Source organism: Anastrepha obliqua, chromosome 3, assembly GCF_027943255.1.
Source record: "Anastrepha obliqua isolate idAnaObli1 chromosome 3, idAnaObli1_1.0, whole genome shotgun sequence".
Taxonomy (NCBI): domain Eukaryota; kingdom Metazoa; phylum Arthropoda; class Insecta; order Diptera; family Tephritidae; genus Anastrepha; species Anastrepha obliqua.
Window position 1 is genome coordinate 94,581,785 of NC_072894.1, and position 26,557 is coordinate 94,608,341.

The window sequence follows — 26,557 nt, forward strand, 5'->3', positions numbered from 1 at the left end:
ACTTTAAGGTGGCACTCCTTGTAAATTTCATATGACACATTTTACTTTTCACTTTCTAACTCACGAGTTGGATAAAACTTTTATATTTTATTATATGTACATGTACCTATGTACATGTACAGTGTCTCTTAGCGATTTTTTTATTATTTGTAAACCAGTGTTATTAGGTAATGTTTCTATTAGGCTTTCAAAATGTCATCCCAATTAGGAATTTTAAGCAGATGGTGAATAAAAAATAAAACGCAATGATTTTAACAAACAAACATTAAATAAAAGTTAATAACTTAATGAACAAAGATTGCAGAAAAAGCTAAAAAGAATATTTTCTATTTAATATATAAGTATATGTATGTGTGCACTTCGAAATTGTATATTATATAGTATATGAGGCTAATAGATATGTGAAATTACATAGATTAAATTTATTTATGTAAATGCACATGCTTTAAAAACGTATTTATATGTACATTAAGGCGGTCCTTAATAGGGCTTCAAATCCTAATTATTTTTTTATTTTAGCAAAGACCCTCGGATTTTTCCGTCTACTTTTTATTTGAGCTATATGACAGTGTGTAACAAAATTATAGAATGTTTATCCTCAACGCAAAGATATTCCAACTTAATAAATCATCATTATAACATAAAATTTGTATAAGCAATCAAAACAGTTTTTATTTTATTTTCTTCTTTATTAATCGTACTATGTTAAACAAAAAAAAAACTCTTATCAATTCTCTTTGTTATAAACAAAATGGCGCAATTTAGATTTGATTTCTCTCATTAGGCGTTGGACATTAGTTTTGGTTACGATATCTGTCGCTCTCTGTCAATTCGTTTTAAACTGCTGCTCATTTTTAATTTCTGTTTTAGATTTTATTAATTTTCTCTCAACAATTGCCCAATATTTTTCAATGCGTCGCAATTGTGGACAGTTTAGTGAGTTGTGATCCCTTTGAACAATATTTACCATACCACTTGGTTTCCATTCCAGTTCATAGCAATGCGGTTATAATGACACGATACTAAATCGGGCCGGAGCAGAACTGAGTCCGTATGTTGTTTTATGAATGGTAGCAAACGTTTTCGCAAATACTCCTTCATATAAATTTCTTGATAGTGCCCTTGGTAATGAACGTTTTGCCTTTCATACCACACAGGCAGATGGCTTGCCAAACCAAATATTTTTCCAACATTTTTAGCTTAAAGACACCTGCAACTCATTCTCCTTTCGTTGCAGTATAAAACTCAGTGGCCTGAATCTGCTTAAAGTAAGCTTAATGTATAGTACATATGTATGTTTTATCGTCCATAACCACACAGCCATATTTATGGATGTCTTCACTGTTTAATTTTCTGCACTCTTATTTGGTTTATCATTTCGATTGGGTGCCATAATCTTTTTATATGATCGTAAACCTTCACTTTTCCGCACTTTTTGAACGTAACCTTTCCACCTATAGACTTGTTTTGCAGTATCTCGAAGTGGAAGGCATCGTCTTTTTCGAAATAATGACACCACTACAAATCCATTTTTCTTCCACTTTCAGGCTTTCGTTCAACCGACAAGGTTTCATTAAACTTTTTAACACATAACTTACCGCACTTTTCGGATTATTTAAAGTTTTTGGATGATTAAGTTTGTGCTTCTAGATTTTACGTTTTACTTATTGTACTTTCAGGCCCTCTTTTAACGTAAATCATAGAATTTTTTTCAACCAAATAAAAATGATCATAAGCCATAAAATGTCAAATTGCCTTAATAAAAACACTAGCGACATATTGTGATCCAAACAAAAAATTTGTTAATTTTTAACAGAGCAGCAGTCCCATTTCCAATACTTTCGCTCCAATTTCCGGGTTAGCTCCATAAAATATGTAGTTGCCAATAATTTTTGGGGAATGCTGGTGGGATGATACTATTTGGACGGAAATAAATCCAAGACTCTGAACCAACTCAAACAAAAATTAGACGGGCTTTTTGTGCAAAAGTTAAAGTTTGAAAATAAAGACCACCTTAGTGTAATCACAATTCACTACTACAATTCATCCTTCGAACTAACCTGCTGTAGTATTCGATAGGAATCGTTTCGTTTTGTCCAGTATATAAGGCAGATTGTAACCATCTTTTGTGTATCTGTGCGATAAAAAAATTAAATTTCAAGCATTAAAGCTGTGTCTTACATGAAGATTTATTGTTTTTAATCAAAATCATTTCATTGCTATTAATCATGTGAATACTTACATTTCTGTTCGTTTGGTGCAGAAAAGATTTTTGAAATTACTATAAATGCAAAAAAGCGTAAAGGTTGGTAGTCCTTGCCCCAAATAACGAGCAAATTTAATTTGGTCTGCCTTGTTTAAGCCACTTTGATTGAGTGAAAGAAATGGCCGATGGTCCTGAATGTCATATTCCTTGAAGAGATGAAAGAAAATAGAAATTAGGATTTAGTACTGGTACTTAAATGCGTACAGATTAACCCTAGCTTGTAAGATGTATAGCGGAGGTTTTTCATAGTAGTTTTTTCCTTCGAAAAAAAAAAAAAAAAAAAAAAAAAAAGAAAAAATCGGTTAAAAAACCAAACCTGTGATAAATATACAAATATAATGATGTAGAATTAAGATTTATATCATATTCTGTAAATTGTGCGATAACATAAATTTTGTAACGTTTTCTACTTAATAAACTCTTATCTCTATCTCTAAGGATTTAGTATATTATATTTTTGACATTATAACTATAAAATAAACTCGATAATAACACAGGCCTGCGAAATTTAACTTTTTTCAGTTTCTAGAATGGCTGTACTTGTTTCTTGTAATTTTTTATGCGCTGAAAACGAATCTGACCTTCAAAATGCTCCATCACGTCAGGATTTTTGGTAAATGAAGCCTAAAAGGTCAAAAATGGCCATTTTAGCCATTTTTGATAATTTTTTTTGGGATAGAAAATTTTTTTTTTCAATTTTCGACGAAAAGGTCGCATAGTACAACTCTTTAGCTTTAAAACCCATTTTTTTAAATTATTGTACGATTTTTTAAAAAAAAGTTATGACATTTTGAAATTAACAGTTTCAGTTACGTATACGTTGGGTATAACGTCTATTGGCGTAACTGAAACTGTTAATTTCAAAATGTCATAACTTTTTTTAAAAAAATCGTACAATAATTTTAAAAAATGGGTTTTAAAGCTAAAGAGTTGTACTATGCGACCTTTTCGTCGAAAATTGAAAAAACAAAATTTCTATCCCAAAAAAAATTATCAAAAATGGCTAAAATGGCCATTTTTTGACCTTTTAGGCTTCATTTACCAAAAATCCTGACGTGATGGAGCATTTTGAAGGTCAGATTCGTTTTCAGCGCATAAAAACCTACAAGAAACAAGTACAGCCATTCTAGAAACTCACCCTCGCAGGACTGTGTAATCATCCTATCATTGAGTCCATCGTAGTAAAGTTACCAATACAACTCTCCTGTGGACTCGAAAGAAGTGCTGCCAAACTTAAATAACAAATTTTGATACTTCGGTATTAACTGGCAAGACGTAAACAAACTAGCTTTAGCCTAAAAAATTATTTCTTTAGCGTTATTTTGCAATTATTTTCCTTTTCTTGCATATAAAATGAGTTCTATTGCATGTGGGGTAATAATATTTTTGAATGAAGAAAGGCGAAAATTTAGAATACTTCATACAGTGGAAAAAATTGAGCATTTGATTCTTTTAAAAACAATACTTGGTTGCTAAAATATATATGTATGTATGTATAGTTTCAAAAGTTTTAAATTACAGATTTGTTAAAAACTTGTAATTGAACAAATTATCCTCTATACAAATTGCTTTGTGTAGAGGATAATTCAAGTGTTGCGAATTCGTCGTCAATGAATGAGATTCATAGTGAGATTTGGTGTTAGGACTCTTTCTAGAAGGCGGCTACCAGCAAGATGTTAATAATTATGATATACTAATTGACCGGCCCCAGAGGGTCGGGGGAAAAATACATCTGCGGTAAGGCATGCCTGTCGTAAGAGGCGACTAAAATTTGGCAGGAGAGGAAGGGGTCGGCTCGAAAGACCTCACATACCCCGAGTATCTACAGGGGCAGGGCTGAAAAGCTCATCAGGATCGAGACCAGTAAGATCCTGATTACGGTATACTGGAAAATATTATTAGATCAGGAAGTTTATGGGCTGGTGAAAGTAGTATTCTATCACCTCAGTACTGGAGGGTGACACCGCACCGAAATGGCTGATAGGCTAATGCTACAATCGCCTCCGTCCCGTGAAAACTCTGGCAAGCCTTCGGGTACGTTCCTTACACGTCACCATTAAGTCGGTGGTGCAGGCTCAGTTGAGAAATCCTGACTAGTCCGTGTCCTGTCCTGTCGACCAGATGTGATGCTCGACGTTTACAATGCATGCATTACTCAAAGCATCTTCCCTAAGCTGTGGAAAATACAGAAACTGATGCTGATCAGTAAGGGTAGGAGTGACCCTGCGCAACCGTCAGCTTGGCGTCCGCTTTGCATGCTGGACAGCGCCGGGAAATTGTTTGAGAAACTCATACAGCGTAGACTTACAGAGTCTATTGAGAGAGCAGGAGGATTGTTAGCAAGGCAATACGGTTTCCGACGCGGGAAATCAACCCTTGGCGCAATAGAGGAGGTACTAAGCAGCGCTCAATGCAGACGCCACTACCCGAACTGCATCACCGTGCTGGCAACGCTTGATGTACGAAACGCCTTTAACAGCCTACGATGGACAGACATTATAAAGGCACTACGAGAAAGGTTTCGAATACCTGCATAAATGCTACGGATTTCCGAGAGCTACTTGAGCGAGCGCGATCTGCTATACGACACACCAGATGGTCAGAAAACAAAAGCGATAAGGTCTGGAGCAGCTCAAGCATATATTATTGGCCCCGATCTCTGGAATCTAAGCTACGATGCGATATTGAGCATAGAAATGCCAGAAGATACACATTTAGTCGGAGTAGATTAATGCTAAGTAGATTAATGGCAAACATCGGTGGGCCAACACAGAGCAAAAGAAACCTAAGTATGGCGGCCACAAGCTCAATTCTCCTCTACGGCAGCGAAATATGGGGAATTGTGCTAAACTGCAAAGCCAAGCGCAAAGCACTGGAGGCTGTGCAACGAACAGCGGCACTCAGAGTTGCCTCAGCCTACCGCACTGTCTCAGACGCTGCAATTTTCGATGGGCCGATGGGACACTGAACCGAACGGCAGATGGATGGCGAAACTTTTTCCATCAATTGACAAATGGGTCCAAAGGAACTTCGAAGAAGTGAATTACTTTTTAACTCAGTTCCCCTCGAGCCACGGATACTTCCGGAGTTACCTATACCGTATGGGCAAGGTAACCGATTTCAAGGTCATATACTGCGAAGCACCGAGCGATGACACTGAGCACACGTTTTTTAGTTGTGACAGATGGCTCGCGGAAAGAAATGCTCTGAGAGAGCAGATTGGCGACATCGCACCGAGCAACATAATCAGCAAAATGCTCGAACGTGGGGACAGCTGGAACGCGGTAATGAAATAGATCGAGAACGTACTACGAAAAAAAAGATTGACCTCGACACAGTGCAACAAAGTGAAGCCGCCCAGATAGAGACACAAGAAGACGAGCTTATAGCATGAAAGCTGGCTACAAATATAGCGGACCTAGACGTGGGGGAATAGAATTAGTCCTTTATGGATGTCGTTCTGGGCCCTCCCGAAGTAATATAGAAAGCAGTTCCGGGAAGGGTGTCTCCCCAGAAGGAGAGGAGAGATCGTTTTAGTGACCACACCACACGACGCAGTAGACGACGGTCGCTGTAAGTGCGAAGGCATTTTAAACCCTACACCACCCATCAAAAAAAAAATGTACTAATGGCCGATCAACATTTTGTGCAATTTTGAAACATGTTTTGAATACATGGCAGTTACAACTAACACCTATGGATTAAGCAAAATACAGTTTTTCGGGTTTAATATTATAGGTGGACGAAACACACAAAATAATTTCATCTGCGGAAGATAATATTCTGACCTATAACTGTAAAGGCTATTTCAGCATTATTTATCATACGGATAAAGAACAAATCTCCATACTCCACCGTGTGAAACTTTCAATAACAAAACACATCAATCGCATAATCAAATAATATGCAGAGTTCTCGAGTAAGCCATCCGATATGCTTAAGAACATTAAAATTCAAGTAATTTCTGTTTCTAAAGTAATTTGCAGAATAGTTACAGTGCAGTTTTACGCATTTTGTCCTATAACCAAATTAATCAAAAAATTACCTAAATATTAATGCCCTTAAGTATCTAGGACGTCTTTCACGGTAACCCTGTATAGGGTCCGGCACTTGAAGTGCAACCAACTTCAGACCGCTCGCGCAGTTGATACACGGGCATCAGCTGTCTGTTAGTTGGCTAAATGGCAGTCCAAAATCAGTAAAATCAGTAATGGATTTCATATGTAATAGTGTGATTACACTATATTTGGCTGGAACATCCCAACCAGGGATTGTTCGTGAGCTTGAGCAACTTAAAGTAAATAAAGTTTTTATTTATCGCACCATTACTCGTTACGATAATACTGGTAGCATCCCGTCATAGAGGCGGTCATCAAAAGACTGCAACGTCACTTGAAATGGTTCAAAAAGTGAAGAAGCGAGTTGAGCGAAATCCCCGACGAAGTGACAATCAAATGGCGAAAGAACTGAAAATATCTGACCATAGCATCCGCCGTATACTGAAAAATGATTTCAAAGTCAAGTCTTACAAGATCCAAAAGGTGCATGATGTCACACCAAGGCAGTAAAGAGTCAGACTTAGAGCGTTCGGATGAGAATTTGAGTAATCGATTGGCCACCAGGAGGCTACACCCAGCTCAGGTAATGGTTTGAGCCGCTGTAACCTTAGATGGGCGCTCTCCAATCGTTTTCATCGAGCTTGGCGTCAATATAAATGCGAAGTATTATCAGGAAAGTATTCTGGAGGTTGCTTTGAAGCCGTGGGCAGACAATCATTTCGGTGGCAGAACATGGACGCTTCAACAGGACTCGGCATCATCTCATAAAGTTAGAGTGAACCAAGAATGGCTAAGAAACAACGTTCCAAACTTCATAACGTCCACACAATGACTCTCCAGACGCGAATCCGATGGATTATTATCTTTGAGCCATTTTGGAAAGCAAGGTCCGAACTAAAAGGTCACACGTCTCGAGGTGCTGAAAAGAGCCATTGTTCACGAGTGGGCCAAAATATCTGCAAGTCACATTCGGGCAGCTTACGATTTGTTTCTGGACCGTAAAGTAAATTGATTCTTTTGATTTTGTAATATTTTCACACATTTTTTACGTTGAATTAAATAAAAGTAATTTTCCAAACTAAATTTATGGTCTTTTTAATTGGTTACACTTCGAATACCGCACCCTGTATATACCTGTGTTATATAATTGGCGCTCACATCCTTTGTTAGACGTTTAGCCGATCTCCTTTTCCAAAGTGTGGTGGACGGTCGTCTTGAAATTGTTCCACAAATAAACGATAAATGCAAAACAATAAATAAAATAAAATAAAATTAATATACGTCGTTTAAAAAGAAGTAGAAATCAATTTTTCCAAACAATACTGAAGACGTAAACTTAACTTATGTTACGTAAGAACTTAAAGAACTCACTTAATTTTTCCATATGTGTATCTTCTCAGATTCGTTGAGCTCAACAAATAATCGTAACAAAAATAGTGCCTACCTCATGTAACTCGATCCTAACTCTAAGCCTGGTCTCCTGCTTTCCTTCAGCTAAACAATACTTTTAACCTCTTGCGCTATTTGGACGTGTATAGCACGACCAACGAAATTTGGTTTCAAAATATAAAAGACGTGTCACGCACGTCTTCAGAGCTTTCTGAGCTTCCTGTGTAAAAAATAGCCAATCTTTTATTAAACATAATATATAAATATGATACAAGAGGTTAAAAGACACACATTTATGGTAAACATGTCTTTCATAATTGGCCTGGACTAATAATACATACAGGGTTGGCCATATTAAACTGACCCATGTGATTATTAAAAAAATATGGAAAAAGAAACATTTTTTTGTGTTTCATTGTGAAAAACATTTAATTTAGTTCAAGGAGATTCGTTTACATCACTTTTTGAATATGATATCGCGCAAGTGGTTGCCCTTAGCACGTATTTGGATATGTACAGGGTTGGCCATCTTAAACTGACCCATGTGATTATTAAAAAAATATGGAAAAAGAAACATTTTTTTGTGTTTCATTGTGAAAAACATTTAATTTAGTTCAAGGAGATTCGTTTACATCACTTTTTGAATATGATATCGCGCAAGTGGTTGCCCTTAGCACGTATTTGGATATGTACAGGGTTGGCCATCTTAAACCGACCCATGTGATTATTAAAAAAATATGGAAAAAGAAAAATTTTTTTGTGTTTCATTGTGAAAAACATTTAATTTAGTTCAAGGAGATTCGTTTACATCACTTTTTGAATATGATATCGCGCAAGTGGTCGCCCTTAGCTCGTATAGCGTAATGTGCCCGTTTTTCGGCGTTTTCCATAGTTTTGGCCAGCGTCTCGGCCGATATGGCGGCTATTTCCCGTCGGATATTGGCCTTAAGTGCGCCTAGTGTCTTTGGCTTGTTGACGTAAACCTTAGATTTCAAATTACAGTAAAAAGTTATAGGGTTACTCAATGGGTCAGTTTAATATGGCCAACCCTGTACATAGGAGAATAAGGGAAGATCCCACAGGGAAGAGTTTAATTTGCTCCGATACATACGAATTCGCATGTAAAAAAATATTCACTCAAGGGAGAGAAGTATGCATGTACAGGGTGGCTGATGAAAGCCGCTACCAAAAAAAAATTGAATAACTTTTTTTCTGTTTAAGTTATCTGTTTCATTTTTGTTTTAATTTGCAGATTAATCTTTAAAATTTATTAAAGTGGATAACTGGGACACGCAAACAAGAATTTGGATAGTCCGCCGCTATCACGCACTGGAGTCCGTAGTTTTGGTACAGAGAGAGTACAGGCGGATGTTTGGCGGCGATCCCCCGAGCAGATGGACCATAATGAGAATGGTGAATAATTTTGCTGAGCAAGGAACAGTCGCAAGAAGGCCTTATTATCGAAACCCACCAGTTCGGACGGAGGAAACGATCGCTGCTGTAGCTGCAGCTATACAAAGCAATCCAAGGGATTCAACAAGAAGCTTATCTGCTCAACTTGGTGTTAGCCGACAGTCTTTGCAAACAATAATGCACAAAGATTTAGACTTATTTCCCTACAAAATTCAAATGGTTAACAAACTGAATGCAGCAGACTTGCCGATTCGCTTGGAATTTTGCCAGAAGATCCTGCAAATGGTGGAAGAAGACCAAAACATGTTAAACTGCCTTTTCATGTCTGATGAGGTCCATTTCGATTTAAACGGCAATGTGAACAAACAAAATTGTCGAACATGGAGTACTTCTAACCCACAGATACTCCACGAGACGGAATTGCATCCTCTTCGCGTGACAGTGTGGTGTGCGGTTTCTTCACGCTGTATTGTCGGGCCTTATTTTTTTGAAGAAAATGGTCACACCGTTACGGTTACTGGAGACCGTTATTTGAAAATGCTGAAAGAATTTTTCTATCCAGAACTACGCCGAAAGAGAATTCCTTTCAACTCTGTGTGGTTTCAACAAGATGGGGCAACGTCTCACATAGCCCAGACTGTTATGACAGAGTTGCGACGAAAATTTCCCAATAAACTGATTTCAAGAAACTCCGAATTTCGTTGGCCCCCCAGGTCGCCTGACCTTACTGCACCTGACTTTTTCTTGTGGGGTTTATGTAAACAAGAAGTTTATAAAACAAAGCCAACAAATTTGGATGAACTAAAACAATCCATTCGGGCAACAATTGCGGCTATTCCTGTCGCAACTCTCAAAGCAAGTGAACAACTTTTTACTAAGATGTCGCACTTGTGTCAACGAGCATGGGGGGCATTTAAATTCAATTATTTTTAAAACTACAATAGTTAAGCTACATTTTATAAAATTTAATGACCTTCAACTTGAAAAAAAAAAATAAATGAATTCCATACACTAAAAAAAAAGTTATTTGAGTTTCTTAATGTAGCAAAATTCATCAGCCACCCTGTATTTGGATATCGAACGATTTACTTCCATCATTTTGTAACAATTAACCCTCCGTTGGGCTTCTGGGTCTGACCAGACTGGCTTTTTCGACTTTGGAAGTGAATTCAACATATTTCTATTATAGCTAACGATTTGAGCTTCCACATAGCATCCTAAAATATAATTTTCTACCAATTTATGGATATAACCTTTTAAGAAAGGTGTCCAAGGGTGGGTTAAAATTTTGACGAACTTGTGTACACAGATAAGTTAAAATTATCTGGCCAATGCCTACCCTCACTTTTCGTATATGGGAGAAAATCTTGCACTTTAGTTTACACGTTTAAAACGCAAAATTTTAAGAAAAAACAAGGAAACGTACGAATTTGCTGAGAACAAAACACGAAAATTTTACCAGTTATGCCGCGAGAAAAGAAAACCATATTAGATGTATGTACATATGTAAGTAAGCATCATTTTTTTATATCCGTAAATGTTTTGTATTATATCTGCAATTTACAATCTCTTAAGGGTAACATTGTTGGCATGTTTCGTTGAGATCTCTCAATTGTTATTCAAGAGCACAGATAACCGTGAAGTGAACAAAGCTATGTTACCACTAGTGGTGTTAGTGTGTCACAGCGGCACTACTATCTGCATTCCTTTGGCAAAACTTGAAAATCAAACTCAAAAGGACTGGTATAGAACTAGTCGTCTTTTGGGAATATTCCCCCATCTTATACATACATAATACATAAGTACATATGGCATGTGCTCATACTTAGACACAAATTCATTCACAGGTAAATAGAAATATATAACATATATATATATATCTATATATTTACATCAAGGATAGCAGTCCCGTGAGCCCGGGCTAAATTAACTCATTCAGTCGAACTGCGTAATCTCTTGACGTTTACAATTAGCTGAAACGAATTTCCCCTTTTCGCCCTGCTAAAAACTATGAGTGTGCATTATTGCCAACTTAAGAACTACGGTAGGCTTCTTACGAAACCGGATTGGAGTCAAAGCCCAGATAAATCGTACTTCTCTGTTCTTACGTACACATTTTATGCAATAATAAAATATTTTTTTTTTTGTGCGATTGCTTATGTTTTTTTATTAAGTAGAATAAATACGTTTAGAGGTTATTTCGAAGGTGGAGGTCAATATTTTTTGTTAATTTTTGTTTAATGTTTTTCTACATTAATTTTCCTTTATTATGTATGCGTTCCTGCTATATTTATAAAATGCATTCCTTTGTCTGCATTAAAAATATTTTATTTTTAAAATCAGTTTATCTTAAATTTCAATGCTTTCATTTATTGAATTTTTATTCATATTAAAAAAGTTATATTTCAAGGTGAATTTTGGAGTTAGTTTAAAATAGTCCCGAAATCCCGGTATCAAAATTACCCGCTAATGTTTACATCCCTAATGTACATACAATATAAAATTTAAATGAGTAAAAGCATTGAGTTCAAGGAAGACTGCTTACATACACACATGCGTTATGCCCAGTGCACATATCCCCTGATACTGGCGTCGTAAAATAGTTCATATATTATATAATATTATGTATACATACATATGTTTTGATAAAGCAAGGTTAGTAATATCATTTTTGTGTTTCCAACTTTGACAGATTTCAACACAGCATTACTGTCAATTTGTAGTATTTTCCTACAAATGGAACCCACCATAAAAGTGGGTTCTGAACGCTGAAAGAGTTTTGCATCACACATATAATATGCAGAGAGATAAACGAATTAAAATCAATGCTTGCGCATTTGTAGTAGTAAATTTGATTATCTTGTAATAAGTAGACGAACAAATCTGCGTTCATTCGACCGGTCCATTTAAAACAATACTTGCCATACTTGGTACCATGCGATCTGACGGCCTATATAGTATAAAATCCGACTTAAGATTCTCAGCAATTCGAATTTTGTGACTCACCAGACCATAGGAAATCTTGGTTCGTTTGTTTACTGTAGACTTTTTGTTTACTGTTCTTTTCAAAAATCGATTACCGTAAATTGATATACCACCTCGGTACTGAATATTTAAATTAAACTGCACGATTCTGATTGGATTTATGCTATGGAAACACTTCTTATGATGACGATCTGACATTTGTAGAGAGTATTTGTAGAGAAACATCAAGACGCACGCGGCATTTGAAGAAGCGACTCAGCGTAGTTATGCTAAGGACAGTGTGCGCTTTAATGTTAGTTTATTATTTAAGTACTTTTATTTTTCAATGTAGTAGAAGTAAAGTAGGTAAAAGAAATATAACAAGATTGATTGAAGTTATTTGAGAAAAATTTGCATATTTCGTTAGTTGAGCTATAACCGTCGATAATCTGAGCGAGTTAGAACGTTTGATGATACAACAAAATTTAGAGTAATTTTGTGAGGGTGAAATGAAACTTACTGATGTAAGAAAATTCTGAGCAGCAAATAGTCTGAAAGCAAGTTTTTGTTTTCTGCAACATTTTAACCCTTTAGCGAACTGATCACTGTACTCTGTTAGATACATATTCATTTATAATTAAAAAGTAACTTATCGACGTAAGCGAAAAGATTTGAGGTTTTTTATAGCACGAGTATTTTCATACTAAATTTTTGACAGCCAAATGAAATCGAAAATCTCAATTAATTGCCATGCCTGAACGCACCATTAGTCATATTAATGGCTCCCCTCACAACTTTCGTATGACTTCGCTTTGTTTAAAATAATATATAATATTTTACTTTTTTAGTTAAACTTTTAATTTTTTATGAGGTTTAGCGCTTTGTAAGTCTTACCTTCAGGTATTTTTAAGTCGAGTTATAATAAAAATGTATTCTAAATAGCATAAACTCATGACATACAATACATTTTTTGCCGTCCGCGCTATCAGAGGTTTTTCTAAAATTCAGCTTTTATTAAAATTATACATACTTTGTAGAAACAGATTTTAAATCTTCCTTATTATAAAAGAGTTTTAATTCAATCCAAAAATTCATATACTAGGTATAGGTATGCATGTATAAGTATAAAGCCGATTTTCCGAAATAAGAGAGTGTTGGGTACAAAAAAAAAAAACTGGAAAAGCTAAATGTGTCTAATATATCATATGAATTGCTGCAAAAAGATACGAAATATGTATTTCAGAAAACTTTTAATGAAGCTATTACGCTGGCAAGTTAGCAAGCAGCAAGTAGTCAGTTCGCTTTTAAAGGGTTGATTCCACGAAGTTTGTATGGGCTTGGTTGCTTTCGGATGTGTGAGATTAGGTAGGCTGAGATCACACCACCCTTGACACCCACTGTTTATATCTCTCTTTCCCGTAAATTGTAAATTTATCGTATAAGTGCATGCATACATATACGACCATATATGTATATAACCAGAGGTACTTATGTTTGAATAAATATATTCATGTATGTACATATGCACACATGCGTTCATGTGTGCACTTATGGATATGTGTGTATTTTAGGTTTTGATTATGTTAAAAATCAATAGAGCAGAGTGAGGGCAGAGTTAGGTTGGAACGACCGAGATGAGTGGGTTGAGATCGGCTTTTAGATAAAATGCATAGAATGTCTAGAGTATACGAATTCATGTAGAAATCCAAACCACATGCATACATTCATGTTATACTTGTATGTATAGAAGTACGAGAGCATATAACTAGGATAACGTATAAACATACGAGCAGAAACATACATACGTACGAAAGTCTATAGCTATTTAGGTATGTGCATATAATTTCGATAAGTTGTCTGCTTTTGTGTATCTGCGGCAAGTGAATGTGGAGTTTTATGCGTATGTAGCTGGAAAGCTCTAAAATTCTTGAGGCCTTACAGCACAAACTAACTAACCAAACAACCCACCTTCGATTTGACATGCATAGTTGGCGGAAGTTTAAGACGGTTGTGGTGGCATTAACTGCCTGCCTACAATAACTTTTCACCGACACACCTACAAATCAACATTCGCAATCGCACTCATATTTCCCGAAACTGATTTTCACTTTGTTCACGAGCACGAGTAACCCCTCACCATCTGTCTGAGCATCTCCGTTTGGTCGCCAGTGTCGTGTGTTTGGGGTGCATGTCTGCACATATGTATACATATGTAGGTGTGGCTGTGTAGATTATGTTGTGTTGCTATGGACGTGTGAACGGACGAGCAGTCAAGTGTTGATTCTATAGTTCGCAATCGCGCACAATTTCGGCTGTTGATTATGATTACTGTGCATATACGCATATAGTAACTATGGTTCATGTACATACACACATACATCTGTACGTGCTGAGATGGTCACAGGAAGAGAGAAAAAAGGAGATGGGGGCGCTATCAACGAGCAGCAGCACTCACGCGCATAGTATTTTGGTAATTTAAACCCTTTGAATATTTAAATACGCTGTAATGGGGTGACTGTGATAGCGTAATATTTTGAAACAGAAGTTTAAATGCTAAAATTCTGCATGCAATACGTAAATATACACGTTGAAAATATGTATGCATTTTCAATGCTATAAATTTATGAAACTTATGTACAGTAAAACCTGTAAAGTAGAACAACGTTATAGATTGGGCACACGAATAAATTAGCAATAATATTTTGCACCAAAGAAAAACAGACTTGTTTGTCTACGATATACAGAATGCAGAGGTGTGGCCAAAATCAGACCGTTAACCGGTTCTTAGCGATTTGTAAGGAATCAACTGGTTTACTGACGTAACCGGGTTTTTTGACAGCGGTTTGTTTACGAAAAAATTGAAATTGTGTTGGTGATATATGAAAAAAATCAACAAAACCATCAGTCATGTTACTTCGTTGCGGACTGAACAACGACTGCAATGCAGGAATAGCTTCGGAAAACAAAAAAAAATTATAGTTATTGAATGAAGGGTCTACTATAGGTTGATGAGGTACGAACGATGTGAAAATATATTTAAATAAAATAACAACGGCGTGAGATAAGAGATTGGTTCTGTCTTTCTTTTAAAGCTACATCCCATCAGTTTTGTAGGGTGTAGCACATTCTAGAAACAGACGTCTCATTTTCGCTGGCAGTTTTTCCAGCAGTCAGCATTAGCATATGTGGACGGTGACGATGTATCCTTTCTCATTTCGAAAGAAATATGATTCGACGATGCTGTCGCATCATAAGCCGCAGCTAATCTTTGTGCATGCTTCGCTGAGCACTTGAAGATTAGCATTAAGGACACTTTTGCTTGTTGATATAGCCGTTGAGCCAAAAATGGACCTCATGCGGAAAGAATCTTTGCCAAAATCCGGATTTCCGTATTTACAACTAAGTCGGAATTTTGATAACAATTTTTAAGTATTTTTTAGTAAAGTGATGGATGATAACATGGCAAATCTTACTGGAAATGTTGACAACTGAACTTCGTTCGTAACTTTTTAGTAAAATTAAATTTGTGATGGTTGCTAATTTTCAGAATCAAACAAGCTTAGAGTTATAGCTTGAAACGTTAGACGGATGGACGGAAATTTAGTTTTTTAATATATTCATATAAAAAGTGAGCGTAGTTTTTTTTAAATCTCAATAGTTTTTATGCCGGATCTGCGTCCTAAGTTTGGGTGAGTTTTATTACATAGGTACATACGTTATCGATATTTACTCAAAAATTGGTGTGGTACCGCCCATTTCGTTTTTCTTTCTTTCATTTTCTTTCATCGTTTCACTTTTACCGGATTATAGTCATTTCGATTTGTTATTACAGAAATCAGGTTTTTCTTTTTTGAAATTTACCGTGGGTGTGCATCGATTTCGTCCATTTTCAATACCTTTAACAATGGGTACCAAGTTTCATTGAAATCTACAATATTAATTTTTGCTCGAGTTATTGAGATGCAGAGATCGGCACGTAAGTAAAGTTAGTAATGAATGCTGCTTAAATATTCAATATTTTAAATCTTTCAAAAAATTTGGATAAGCATTTCAAACTTTATAATTAGAATATTCAGAAAATTTAAAGCATGCAGTTTTATAGCCCATTAAATTTCGGCGATTTTGTGAAATAGTTCAAAAATCGCGTTGTTTTTTTTAATTTTTGTCGGTGACAGGGTTGGATGTTCTCTGCCCTATAAAAGAAATATCGAGCATTTGTTATATGTAGAAAATGCACAAGGCAAGTTCACAACAAAGTTCGACACAAAGTTTGAAACTTGGATTTACATATGTAAATATATGGATTTTGTAGGAGGATTTTCAAGAAAAACTATTAAAATTAAATAAGAAATAAATAAAATGCGGATATTTGTAAAAAATATAGTTATTAAACGCGCTGCATATGGAAATGTTTGCATACTTCATATAAGAAAAGAACAAGAAAATCTCAACCCTCCCATGGTGGAGTTATAAACAAGGTGAAGTCCAAAATAAACAAGACTGGCGCAATAAAAATGTTTTTGATGGCGCCATATTTTTAATGAGTTAGAGCGTTGGAAGTTACATACCTAGCTGATTTCCAGTGAAAGCTTGGTCACATTCGGTTCAGTGGAAGCGAAGTTATTGCGTCTAAAGTGTCAGTATGTTTGTGTCATCGATACAAAAATGAGTTCAAACAAAGAGCTAATATCAAATTTTGTTTTAAAATCGGTAAAACGTTTACTGAAGCATTTGAATTGATGAAATAAGTTTGTGGCGATGATTGCCCAAAATCAGTAATCACCGAAATTGCTCGTAAATTTATCAAAAATTAACCGAAATCATCGTTGAAATTCATGGAATCGGAGTTGAGTATCTCCAAGACAAGAGTTGAATATCTCCAGACTTTTCAATTGATCATTTGGGCTTACGAAAGGTCACGTTTCATTCCACACAAGTTAACTGAGGACCAAAAATTGCTCAGAATTCAACATTCGCAAGACCTCATTGAAGAGGCGAGAAAAGACGAGAATTTTCTTTACAACATTGTAACTGGTAATGAAACGTGGTGTTTCCTACATGAACCTGAAACTATGCGACAAAGTGCCGAATGGAAGACCTCAGACGAGCCATCACTCAAAAAATCGCATTTGAAGAAGTCAAAAATTAAGTCGATGCTCATTTGTTTTTACAATTCCAAGGGAATTGTTCACAAGGAGTTCGTGCCACCGGCCAAACCGTCAAAGCAATTTTCTATCTTGGCGTTTTGAAGCATTTGTTGCATCGCATTATAGTTGTATAATTTCACATATTTAAAAGTAATGAAATTATAAACCCATGTAATAATTTTACCAACGTAAAAAATTGAGTTCCCATAGAGAGAAGCAATCACCGACGCAGATAAGGACAACTTTTGCACGTAAAGACTCTTCAGAGTTGGAAGCATTCATATTCTCAAGGACATTAGATTACCAGGTTTGGCCTTCAGTTATGGTGAAAAACGAAATTGAGCGAATAACTTCGGCTGTCACATCTCCGGGTAGAATTCTGCCCCTCATTTCACACGTATTCACACACTCGTCCAATCAGTCGTTGTTCAGACGTTATCTATGCTTCGGACGGCAACGAAGTAACATGAGCATTGGCTGGGTTAATTTTTTCGTATACCACAAACCCAATCTCTGTTTTTCCGTAAACAAATCGCTGCCATGGCGGTTACGTCAGCCAGTCGGCTGATTCCTTCAAAATCACCGAGAGCCCGGATAATGGCTTTAAGTAAAACCTAAAACCTACTAAATGGCGAAATTAGCAAAACGAATTTTGCTTTATACAAGTGATTCTTCAATATTTTACGAAGGGTGCATCCTCGTGCATCATCAAAATCATGAAATAAATATAAAGAAAATCGATAAAGTGATTACGACAAAAGCAAGGCATACGCTTAATGTCTATAATAAATAAATTTAAATTGGTCAATGTAAGAGATTTATTCAAAAAAATTATTCGATTATACCTATTGTTCTTTAAGCGCTTATTTAAAGATTTTATGCGGAAATCCTTTCTCATTTGAAAATTAGTTTTTTAGTAATAATAATTTCTCGGAAAAGTTTGTAGAGCCAGAAAATATTTCGCAATTAAACACTTGAATAATCTCCTCCAATAAATGAAAAATTAAGCTCACATACCCTAGAATGATTGACTTAGACTTTATTCACAAATAAGTGACATTTTAAAGATTTCACTGATTTTTTCAAAAAAATTCAAACAGAAAATTCAAAAAAAAAAAAAAACACTTAGCAAGTAATTAGTATTTTGCAGACAATAACAAAACTGCCGCTCCATTGCTGATCTGTTTGTAAACTTTAGTTGTCTAGTACACAAGTGTCAAAAATGATCGATTATAAATCTTCGGATAGGGTGATTAAGTTTGCCCTACCTTGTGTATGTACATGCCTTCAAAGAAGCAACACATGAATCATAAAGAATAAAGCCAACTTTATAAAATATGTATAAAGCAGCCGAATAACACAAAATTAACTGAAAAAGCTGCCTTAGTACTTCACCGCCATGAACTCTTCCACAGATTTTGTATGTACTGGATATACATAATAAAATAGAACGACTTATTTCCAGTTTTATGTAGCCAGTACATTTTCGCACAACCTGTATACACAGAAAAATTAAAATCAACTGACAACACTCATCTTCATTTATATAGGGTAGAAAATAATGTACTTCTGGGTTTATAAATAAAGATAAATATAATATAAATATATATAAAAAAATATAAATAAATAAATAAATTCTTCCAAACTAATAACGAAATTTAAAAAATTTGTCGAAAATAATTAGGAAAACCACAAATTGAAAAAATTGTTTTTCCTGATTGGAAAATTTGGAGTTCAGAACTGCTTTGCTGCCTACAAAGCTTTCTGTACTGCTAATTCGTCTTAAAGGCAACTCAAAGGTATGTACCGTCGTATTCAGTGAGGCGCGGTTTCGAAATCCATTGTGAGAATGAAACACTAAACGCCTCCTATTTGTGGCATGTGTGGTGATGTGATCGATTCGGATCATTTCCTTGTTGCAGCCAAGCTCCTGCTCTCAGAGAGTATTGCCCAACAAACCGGCATGCCCGAGCAATGGAGTAAGATTTCTCGTTCTCTACATACCGCCGCCGAAGAAGAAATCGGATTCCGGCGAGCCCGAAAAAACAGTTGGTACGACGGGGAACGTCATGATGCCGCTGAAAGAAAAGATGCTGCCTATAGAGCCACGCTGCGATCGGGCGCAACGCGAGCCATGTGGGATCGCTACAGAGAGCTAAGAAAAGAAGAGTGCGAAATAAGTGAGTGCGAGGAGCTTGAGATGCTGGCCAATAAGAACAACGCCCGAAAATTCTACCAGAAAGTTCGGCGGCTTACAGAAAGTTTCAAGACCGGAGCGTTTTCCTGTAAGAAGAAAGACGGCGATCTGGTGGCTGACTTCCAGGGCATTCTTAAATTATGGAGGGAACACTTCTCGAATCAAAGAACAACAAAGTCGTGGGCGCCGACGGACTGCCGGCTGAGCTATTCAAACATGGCGGCGAGGAACTGGTAAGGTGCATGCATTAGCTTCTATGCAAAATATGGTCGGATGAAAGCATGCCTGCCGATTGGAATTTAAGTGTGCTCTGCCCAATCCATAAGAAGGGCGATCCTGCAATTTGTGCCAATTACCGCGGGATTAGTCTTCTAAATATCGCCTATAAGGTTCTAGCGAGCGTATTGTGTGAAAGGCTGAAGCCCACCGTCAATCAACTGATTGGACCTTATCAGTGTGGCTTCAGACCTGGAAAGTCTACCATTGACCAAATGTTCACAATTCGCCAAATCTTGGAAAAGACCCATGAAAGGAGAATCGACATGCACCATCTTTTCGTCGACTTCAAAGCTGCATTGGACAGAACGAAAAGGAGTTTCCTGTATGCCGCGATGTTTGAATTTGGTATCCCCGCAAAACGAATACGGCTATGCAAGATGACGTTGCTCAACGCCAGCAGGGCCGTCAGAATTGGGAAGGACCTCTCCGAACCGTTTGAAACCAAACGAGGTTTCAGACAGGGTGACTCCCTGTCATGTGACTCCTTTAACCTGATGTTGGAGAGGATCGTACGAGCCGCAGAACTTAATCGCTCAGGCACAATTTTTTATAAGAGCGTACAATTGTTGGCGTATGCCGATGATATTGACATCATCGACCTTAACAACCGCGCTGTTAGTTCTACCTTCCCAAACTGGATAAAGAGGCAAAGCGAATGGGTCTGGTGATGAACGAGGGCAAAACGAAGTACCTCCTGTCATCAAACAAACAGTCGGCTCACTCGCGTATCGGCACCCACGTCACTGTTGACAGTTATGATTTCGAGGTTGTAAAGGACTTCGTATAATTAGGAACCAGCATTAACACCGATAACAATGTCAGCCTTGAAATCCAACGTAGAATCTCTCTTGCCAACAAATGCTACTTTGGACTAAGTAGGCAATTGAGTAGTAAAGTCCTCTCTCGACGAACAAAACTAACATTCTACAAGACTCTCATCATGCCCGTCCTAACGTATGGCGCAGAAGCGTGGACGATGACAACATCGGATGAAGCGAAGCTTGGAGTGTTTGAGGAAAAGATTATGCGTACAATTTTTGGACCTTTGCACGTTGGCAACGGCGAATATCGCAGGTGTTGGAACGATGAGCTGTATGAGCTTTATGACGACATAGACATAGAGCAGCGAATAAAGATCCAGCGGCTACGTTGGCTGGGTCATGTCGTCCGAATGGAGGGACGTTTTCTTCATTTTGGGGTTTCACGGAGATTCGAACCTATGCCTTCCGAATAGTAGCCACGCACCAAGTATTCGGCTACGGCGGCTATTAAGTTGGAGAAAAAGAAATCCATTATTTTCTAGGTATCATAGACGGGGAACAACATTATTTATTTAATTAATTTTTAATTTTTCATTGTTGACACATTTGGTCTTTAAATTTTACTCTTCACCATTGCGCAGTGCGATTACTCTGTGCTCACCAACACACTCGCAAAGCTTATTTTTCATGACTTCTGTTCTAAACGTTTGTGATACCGGGCAAAATGAATGTGCAGGACGAACTGTCATAGGAAAGATAATGACAAAAGAATAAAACGTTTTTGTTATTATTTATTTTAGAAAACCCTTAAAAAATGATATGAAATAGGTAAGGAATATCAGTCCATATTACTGCGGTAAGAGAAAGAATTGTCTGCGGTAACAGAATGGAGTATTCTATTGATTAAGGGATATGATTCCGAGCCTTCATATGCCAACTTGCCACCTGCCAACTTTTTCATTTTTTCAGAGATGAGGAGTCGCTATTCCGAATTTTTTTTTAAAAAGTTTAAAATATATTTATTAATTATAAAACTTCGCTATTTTAAGTTACAAGTAAAGAACAGCACCGTTTCCCTAAAAAAAAGAAAATTGAGGCTCGAATTAAGTAAAACTAACCTTTGGCTTTCGGTAAAAAAAAAAAAAATATTTTTTTAGAGCAAATTGTCGTCTGCAGCGCTTTGTTGTTGAAATATAAATACATATATAAATTTTCCGATAAAACAAGATTTTCAAATATATTATGAATTATAATAACCTTAGTTAAATGCGTGCTAAATTTTTCTCGAATCATATTTCAGTACAATAAGCAATTACGGTCATAAACAAAACGTAATTTTTACGGTTTTCCTGGAGGTTTAATAGGGATCCCAGAAGGTTGCGACTTTCATAGTTAGACCGGTGGTCTCATTTAGTCCAAAAGGGACACCGAGAGGCTTAGAGGATACCAATATGGTAGACGAGCAGACGACTGCAAATAAATTAGAATTATTTTTCGTACTTGCAAATGAATGAGCTGATATATCTAGTTTAGGGTTTACAAATATGTCTTTGTATTAAATATCTGGACAATAGTGAACTCTAAGTCAACGATTTTTTTTAATTCTTTCTGCTTGAAGATTTAACCGGCGGTAACAGGGTTATGATGGTGCAGCTGCGATGAGTGGGACTTTTAAAGGTGTTTTAAACTTATATATTAAAAAACTTTCGAAAGTTGTATATGCTCACTGTGACGTTGGTACAAAAATAGAGGAACCTATTCCGACTCCGAACGGTGGATGGATTTTTATGAGGAGTTTTTTCATGGCAGAAGCAATTCTAAGTTCAATTCCTGTAGTTTTGCCATTGTTTCCAATAGTCAAATACTCATGCAATATAAAGTTAACACGTTCTTTTGATGTCTTTACGATGTCAGCTAACTTACGCAACTTTACTTTTCGATCTTTGAAAACGATTTTGTGGATTTTATTGATGTTTTCTGGTGTTACCGCCTCATTTGTGCATCATCGCTCTACGACTTCGTTTGAAGTGAGCAAACCATTTTAATATAATATTATTGTTTCTGATGGAGCGGAGTCTCCATAACACTTTTCAAGTCATTGCTTCGCTTGAACGGTACTTTCCTCATCAAGAAGCAGTGTAAAATTAAAACACGAAATTCTTGTTGATCCATTGTTTTGAAAATAACAAAAGTAGCGTCAGTCTTTGCACAATAACTTACGAACTAATGAATAGAATATCATGACATTTTAACAGCTGTCTGAAAAAGAGATGAATACAGTAAAACTAGTGCCGGCCCATACTAGTGCTTTTCAGCCCATGTATTATTTCGTGCTTGTTGCCCGGTGTTTCGAACCTTGACACTTCCGAATGGTAGTTACGCCCCTACTCATTCGGCTACGGCAGCCGCTATATGTGTACATCCATCCATATACAAGGTGTGTTCAAAAAGTATCGCGAATTTTGTGTTTTTTCAAAATTTTTTTATTTATTCATAAACATCTATTTTGTCCTCTTCAAAGTAATCCCCACGAGATATTATCCACTTGTGCTAACGTTTTTTCCAATCTTCGAAGCACTTTAAAAAATCATTTTTTTTTATCTTGCTCAGCTCCTCCTTCGATGCCGTCTTTATATCGTCAATCGTAGTGTAGCGTCGTTCTTTCATGGACCTTCGGAAACAAGAAAAAGTCACAGAGGGCCAGATCTAGGGAATACGGTGGTTGCGGCATCATTAGTCTGTTGTTCTTGGCCAAAAAGTCGAGCAAAAGCAAGGGGCGTTATCGTGATGCAAGAGCCAATTTCTGTTCTTCCGCAAATCCGGGCGTTTTTGGCGGATTGCTTCGCGCAAATTGCGCATAACTTGCAGGTAATATTCCTCATTGACCCTTTTACCCTATGGCAAGAACTCATGGTGCACAACGCCCCTGCAATCGAAGAAAACAGTAAGCAAAACTTTTACATTCGACCGAACTTGGTGCTCTTTTTTTGGTCTTGGTTCGTGCGGCAGCTTCCATTGAGATGATTGAGCTTTGGTTTCCACGTCATAACCATAAACCTACGATTCGTCACTAGTTATGACCCTCTGGAGCAAATATGGGTTGTCGCGGACAGAGTCCAACATCACATTAGCAATGTTCATGCAATGCTGCTTTTGATCGAAATTGAGCAGTTTTGGTACGAATTTTGCGGCGACCCGTCTCATGCCTAAATCATTAAAAAAATCGAAAATCGAGCCAATCGATATGCCTAGGTCCTCAGCAACTTCTCTAACGGCGATTCGACGATTGGCCAATACCATTTTCTTCACTTCATCAAGTTTTTCGCCTGTTGTTGAAGTGCTCGGGCGTCCGGCACGCTTTTCGTCGTTCACATCTTCTCGGCCGTCTAAGAACATTTTGTGCCACCGATAAACGTTGCTTTGGTCCAAAGTAGCTCGTTTCGTTTTTCAGACAAAATTTGATATAGGTTCTTTGATCCATCTTTTTGAATAGGTAAAAATCGAAGATGAAAGGAGAGAAAAGTTACAGAAAAAGTGGGTAAATATGTATATACAAATTTCGAGTAGGATCGAAACTGTAGCCGCTCCACATATGAGGCAATACCAAAACATTTTCGAGATAGCAATGAAGGATACAGAAGGCCGCAGGAATGTAAACTAAATAGTATTGGTTCCAAATTCATTAGAATGCCACCAATTAAGAACCAGTGGAATTATCTGCAGGGTATCAAGAGGACAACTAACGCTCTGCTGCATATGACCATAATATGTTTAGTATATACATATATACATACGTAAAAGTATGTGTACTTAACACATACCTAATCACATTCTTATGTACATATATCAATATATACCTACGTATATATTGACATACACTATCATTCGCAACAACAGAGCGTACGTAACCATCAGTATGCACACATACATATATATAAGTATTTATTACATACATACATATCACTATTTTAAAATTATCATAAGCGTGTGTGAGTAAATTGCGTATGTTGTATATGCGTTTGTTTGCTTTCAAGCATAGTTCAAAAATTAGACTTGAAGGGCGTTCGAGAGGAGCTTAAAGGTATAGACCTGGCCAAGTGGGTGGTAGGAATGCGAATAAGACATTACGGACGCAGACGGACTGTCATTTCTCTTACTTGCTTTCACAACCAAACTGGGATTATAATAGGTGCGCATTCATACCTACATATTTACGTATGCTTATACTTATATACGATGTAAAAGCATGTGTGTGTATATGTGTGTCATTTCGGCCTTACGTCTGCCACATGAATATTTAGTTTAATTTTGGGGTTGGTTCAACACAGCAATTTATCTATTTGCCCCGTGCATGAGTACTTGGGAGCTTTTAAACAGCACACATGTACCCATGCAGCATATCAGGATTGGTGAATAGTTTGATTTGGTCACTGGGTAGCTAAATGGAAGTGCTATGCTGATAATCTATGGGTGTTAATGGGTGGTCGCGATGAGAAAGTGTGTGCTGGACGAAGGACATACGAATATGAACATCGTTGAGGGTTTAAAAATTTGTAATGATTCCTCTCACTTCAGCCTCAAAACTTTTACAAATGAGGTTACTATACAAACATACATATGTACATATATAATTACACCACTGTCCCACCCCAAAGAATACTTGCTACTTTTAAGCAACAACAATAAAAAGCCACAAACTCGTATGTGAAATAAAATAGTTTAACGTACATACATATATGCTTGTACATATGTACATATTTATATATTTCCATATATTCTACGTGAATATCATATTAGTGACTGTCGATATTATTACTACCGTTATGGAAGTGAGGTTAGGTAGAAGGTTGGAGCTCTTGTAACAGTTGTTGTTACAATTTGCATAGGAATATTTTATGTATGTATACATATGTATGTGTATTAGTAAAAATTCATATTTCACTATATGCACAGAAATATGTGCATACATCCTTGTATAAATGTTACAGCTGGTTGGGAAGTTTTGAATTTGTATGCTCAGGATGCGCGCTCACCCATACATATGTATAATATATGCATATGCACATATGTATGTATATGCATATATTAACTATTAACATGTCTACTAGAAGCCCCATAGGCCATGAAGGTACATACATATGTACATATGTTATGACTTGTATATGTTGAGAGAGTCAAGCCGAATGTTACCCATCCTATCCCTGTGCAAAACCATATTAATAAAATAAATATGTATGTATATGTGTAAATATTTTAAATTGGAAATTGTAAAAACTAGCATATCTATTTACATAGACGCTCATTTACATAGGAATATGTAGCAAGCATATATTCGATATATTAAAATTAAATAATCATATATGTGTACATATGTAAGCAAACTTGGCGCAGGTACAGTAACCACCATTAATACAGGCAAATATACATAAATATATAATACATTCATATATACATATATACATACATGTATGTATGTTTATTGCATAAATGCTGAATATATCTCTCTATAGTATAAAAATATGAATTCTTCTTATCCTTTTTCGACCGAACACAATGGCTTAAAATACCTCAACGAGATGAAAGGCTGACTGGAAAAATGCCAGAGAGACAAAGAGCGCACGAAACCTTATGAAAATATTTGTTATTTGCAGACCGTAGAAGCAGCTGAGGATACTCCAGTCCATCAGTAAAGAAGTTATTTTTGTGATTTTTCTCATGGAACCTGAAGCCAATTAGGAACATCGAGTAAAATCCATACCTACTTAACTTGCATTAGGCTTAATTAAAGTAGAGGACTATTCTCTCTTTCTTCAGTCTTCTTTTTCTACAGTTGTTTGTCGGCAATCGAATGGGTCAAGGCTTAGTTTCAATGTGTGGGTGCACCCTTGTAGGCACCCTTGTTTTCGTTGACCACTCATAGGTACTGAATCGGATGCTTTTCCACGGGGCATCATACATATGACATGACCAAACCAACTTAGTCTTTGTATTTGTATTCGTTTTACATTGGTCATGCCATTATAATTATCGCACTTCAGTCCAACTTCTCCTCGGTTTCGAAAAAAAAAATTATATATATACAT

At 36.6% G+C, this 26,557-nt stretch overlaps 1 protein-coding gene across 4 annotated transcripts in view; it reads right to left on the minus strand.

Moving 5' to 3' along the window:
* The window catches only part of LOC129243089 (homeobox protein slou), a 67,687-nt gene that overhangs the window by 26,236 nt on the left and 14,894 nt on the right, over window positions 1-26,557 (minus strand). For all 4 annotated transcript variants that reach the window (XM_054880204.1, XM_054880203.1, XM_054880202.1 and 1 more), the window contains 2 exons: window positions 2,243-2,412; window positions 2,061-2,134 (listed from right to left, as the gene is read on the minus strand). In XM_054880204.1, coding sequence (XP_054736179.1) covers window positions 2,061-2,134; window positions 2,243-2,412 — 244 coding nt within the window. The remainder of the gene's footprint in view (window positions 1-2,060; window positions 2,135-2,242; window positions 2,413-26,557) is intronic.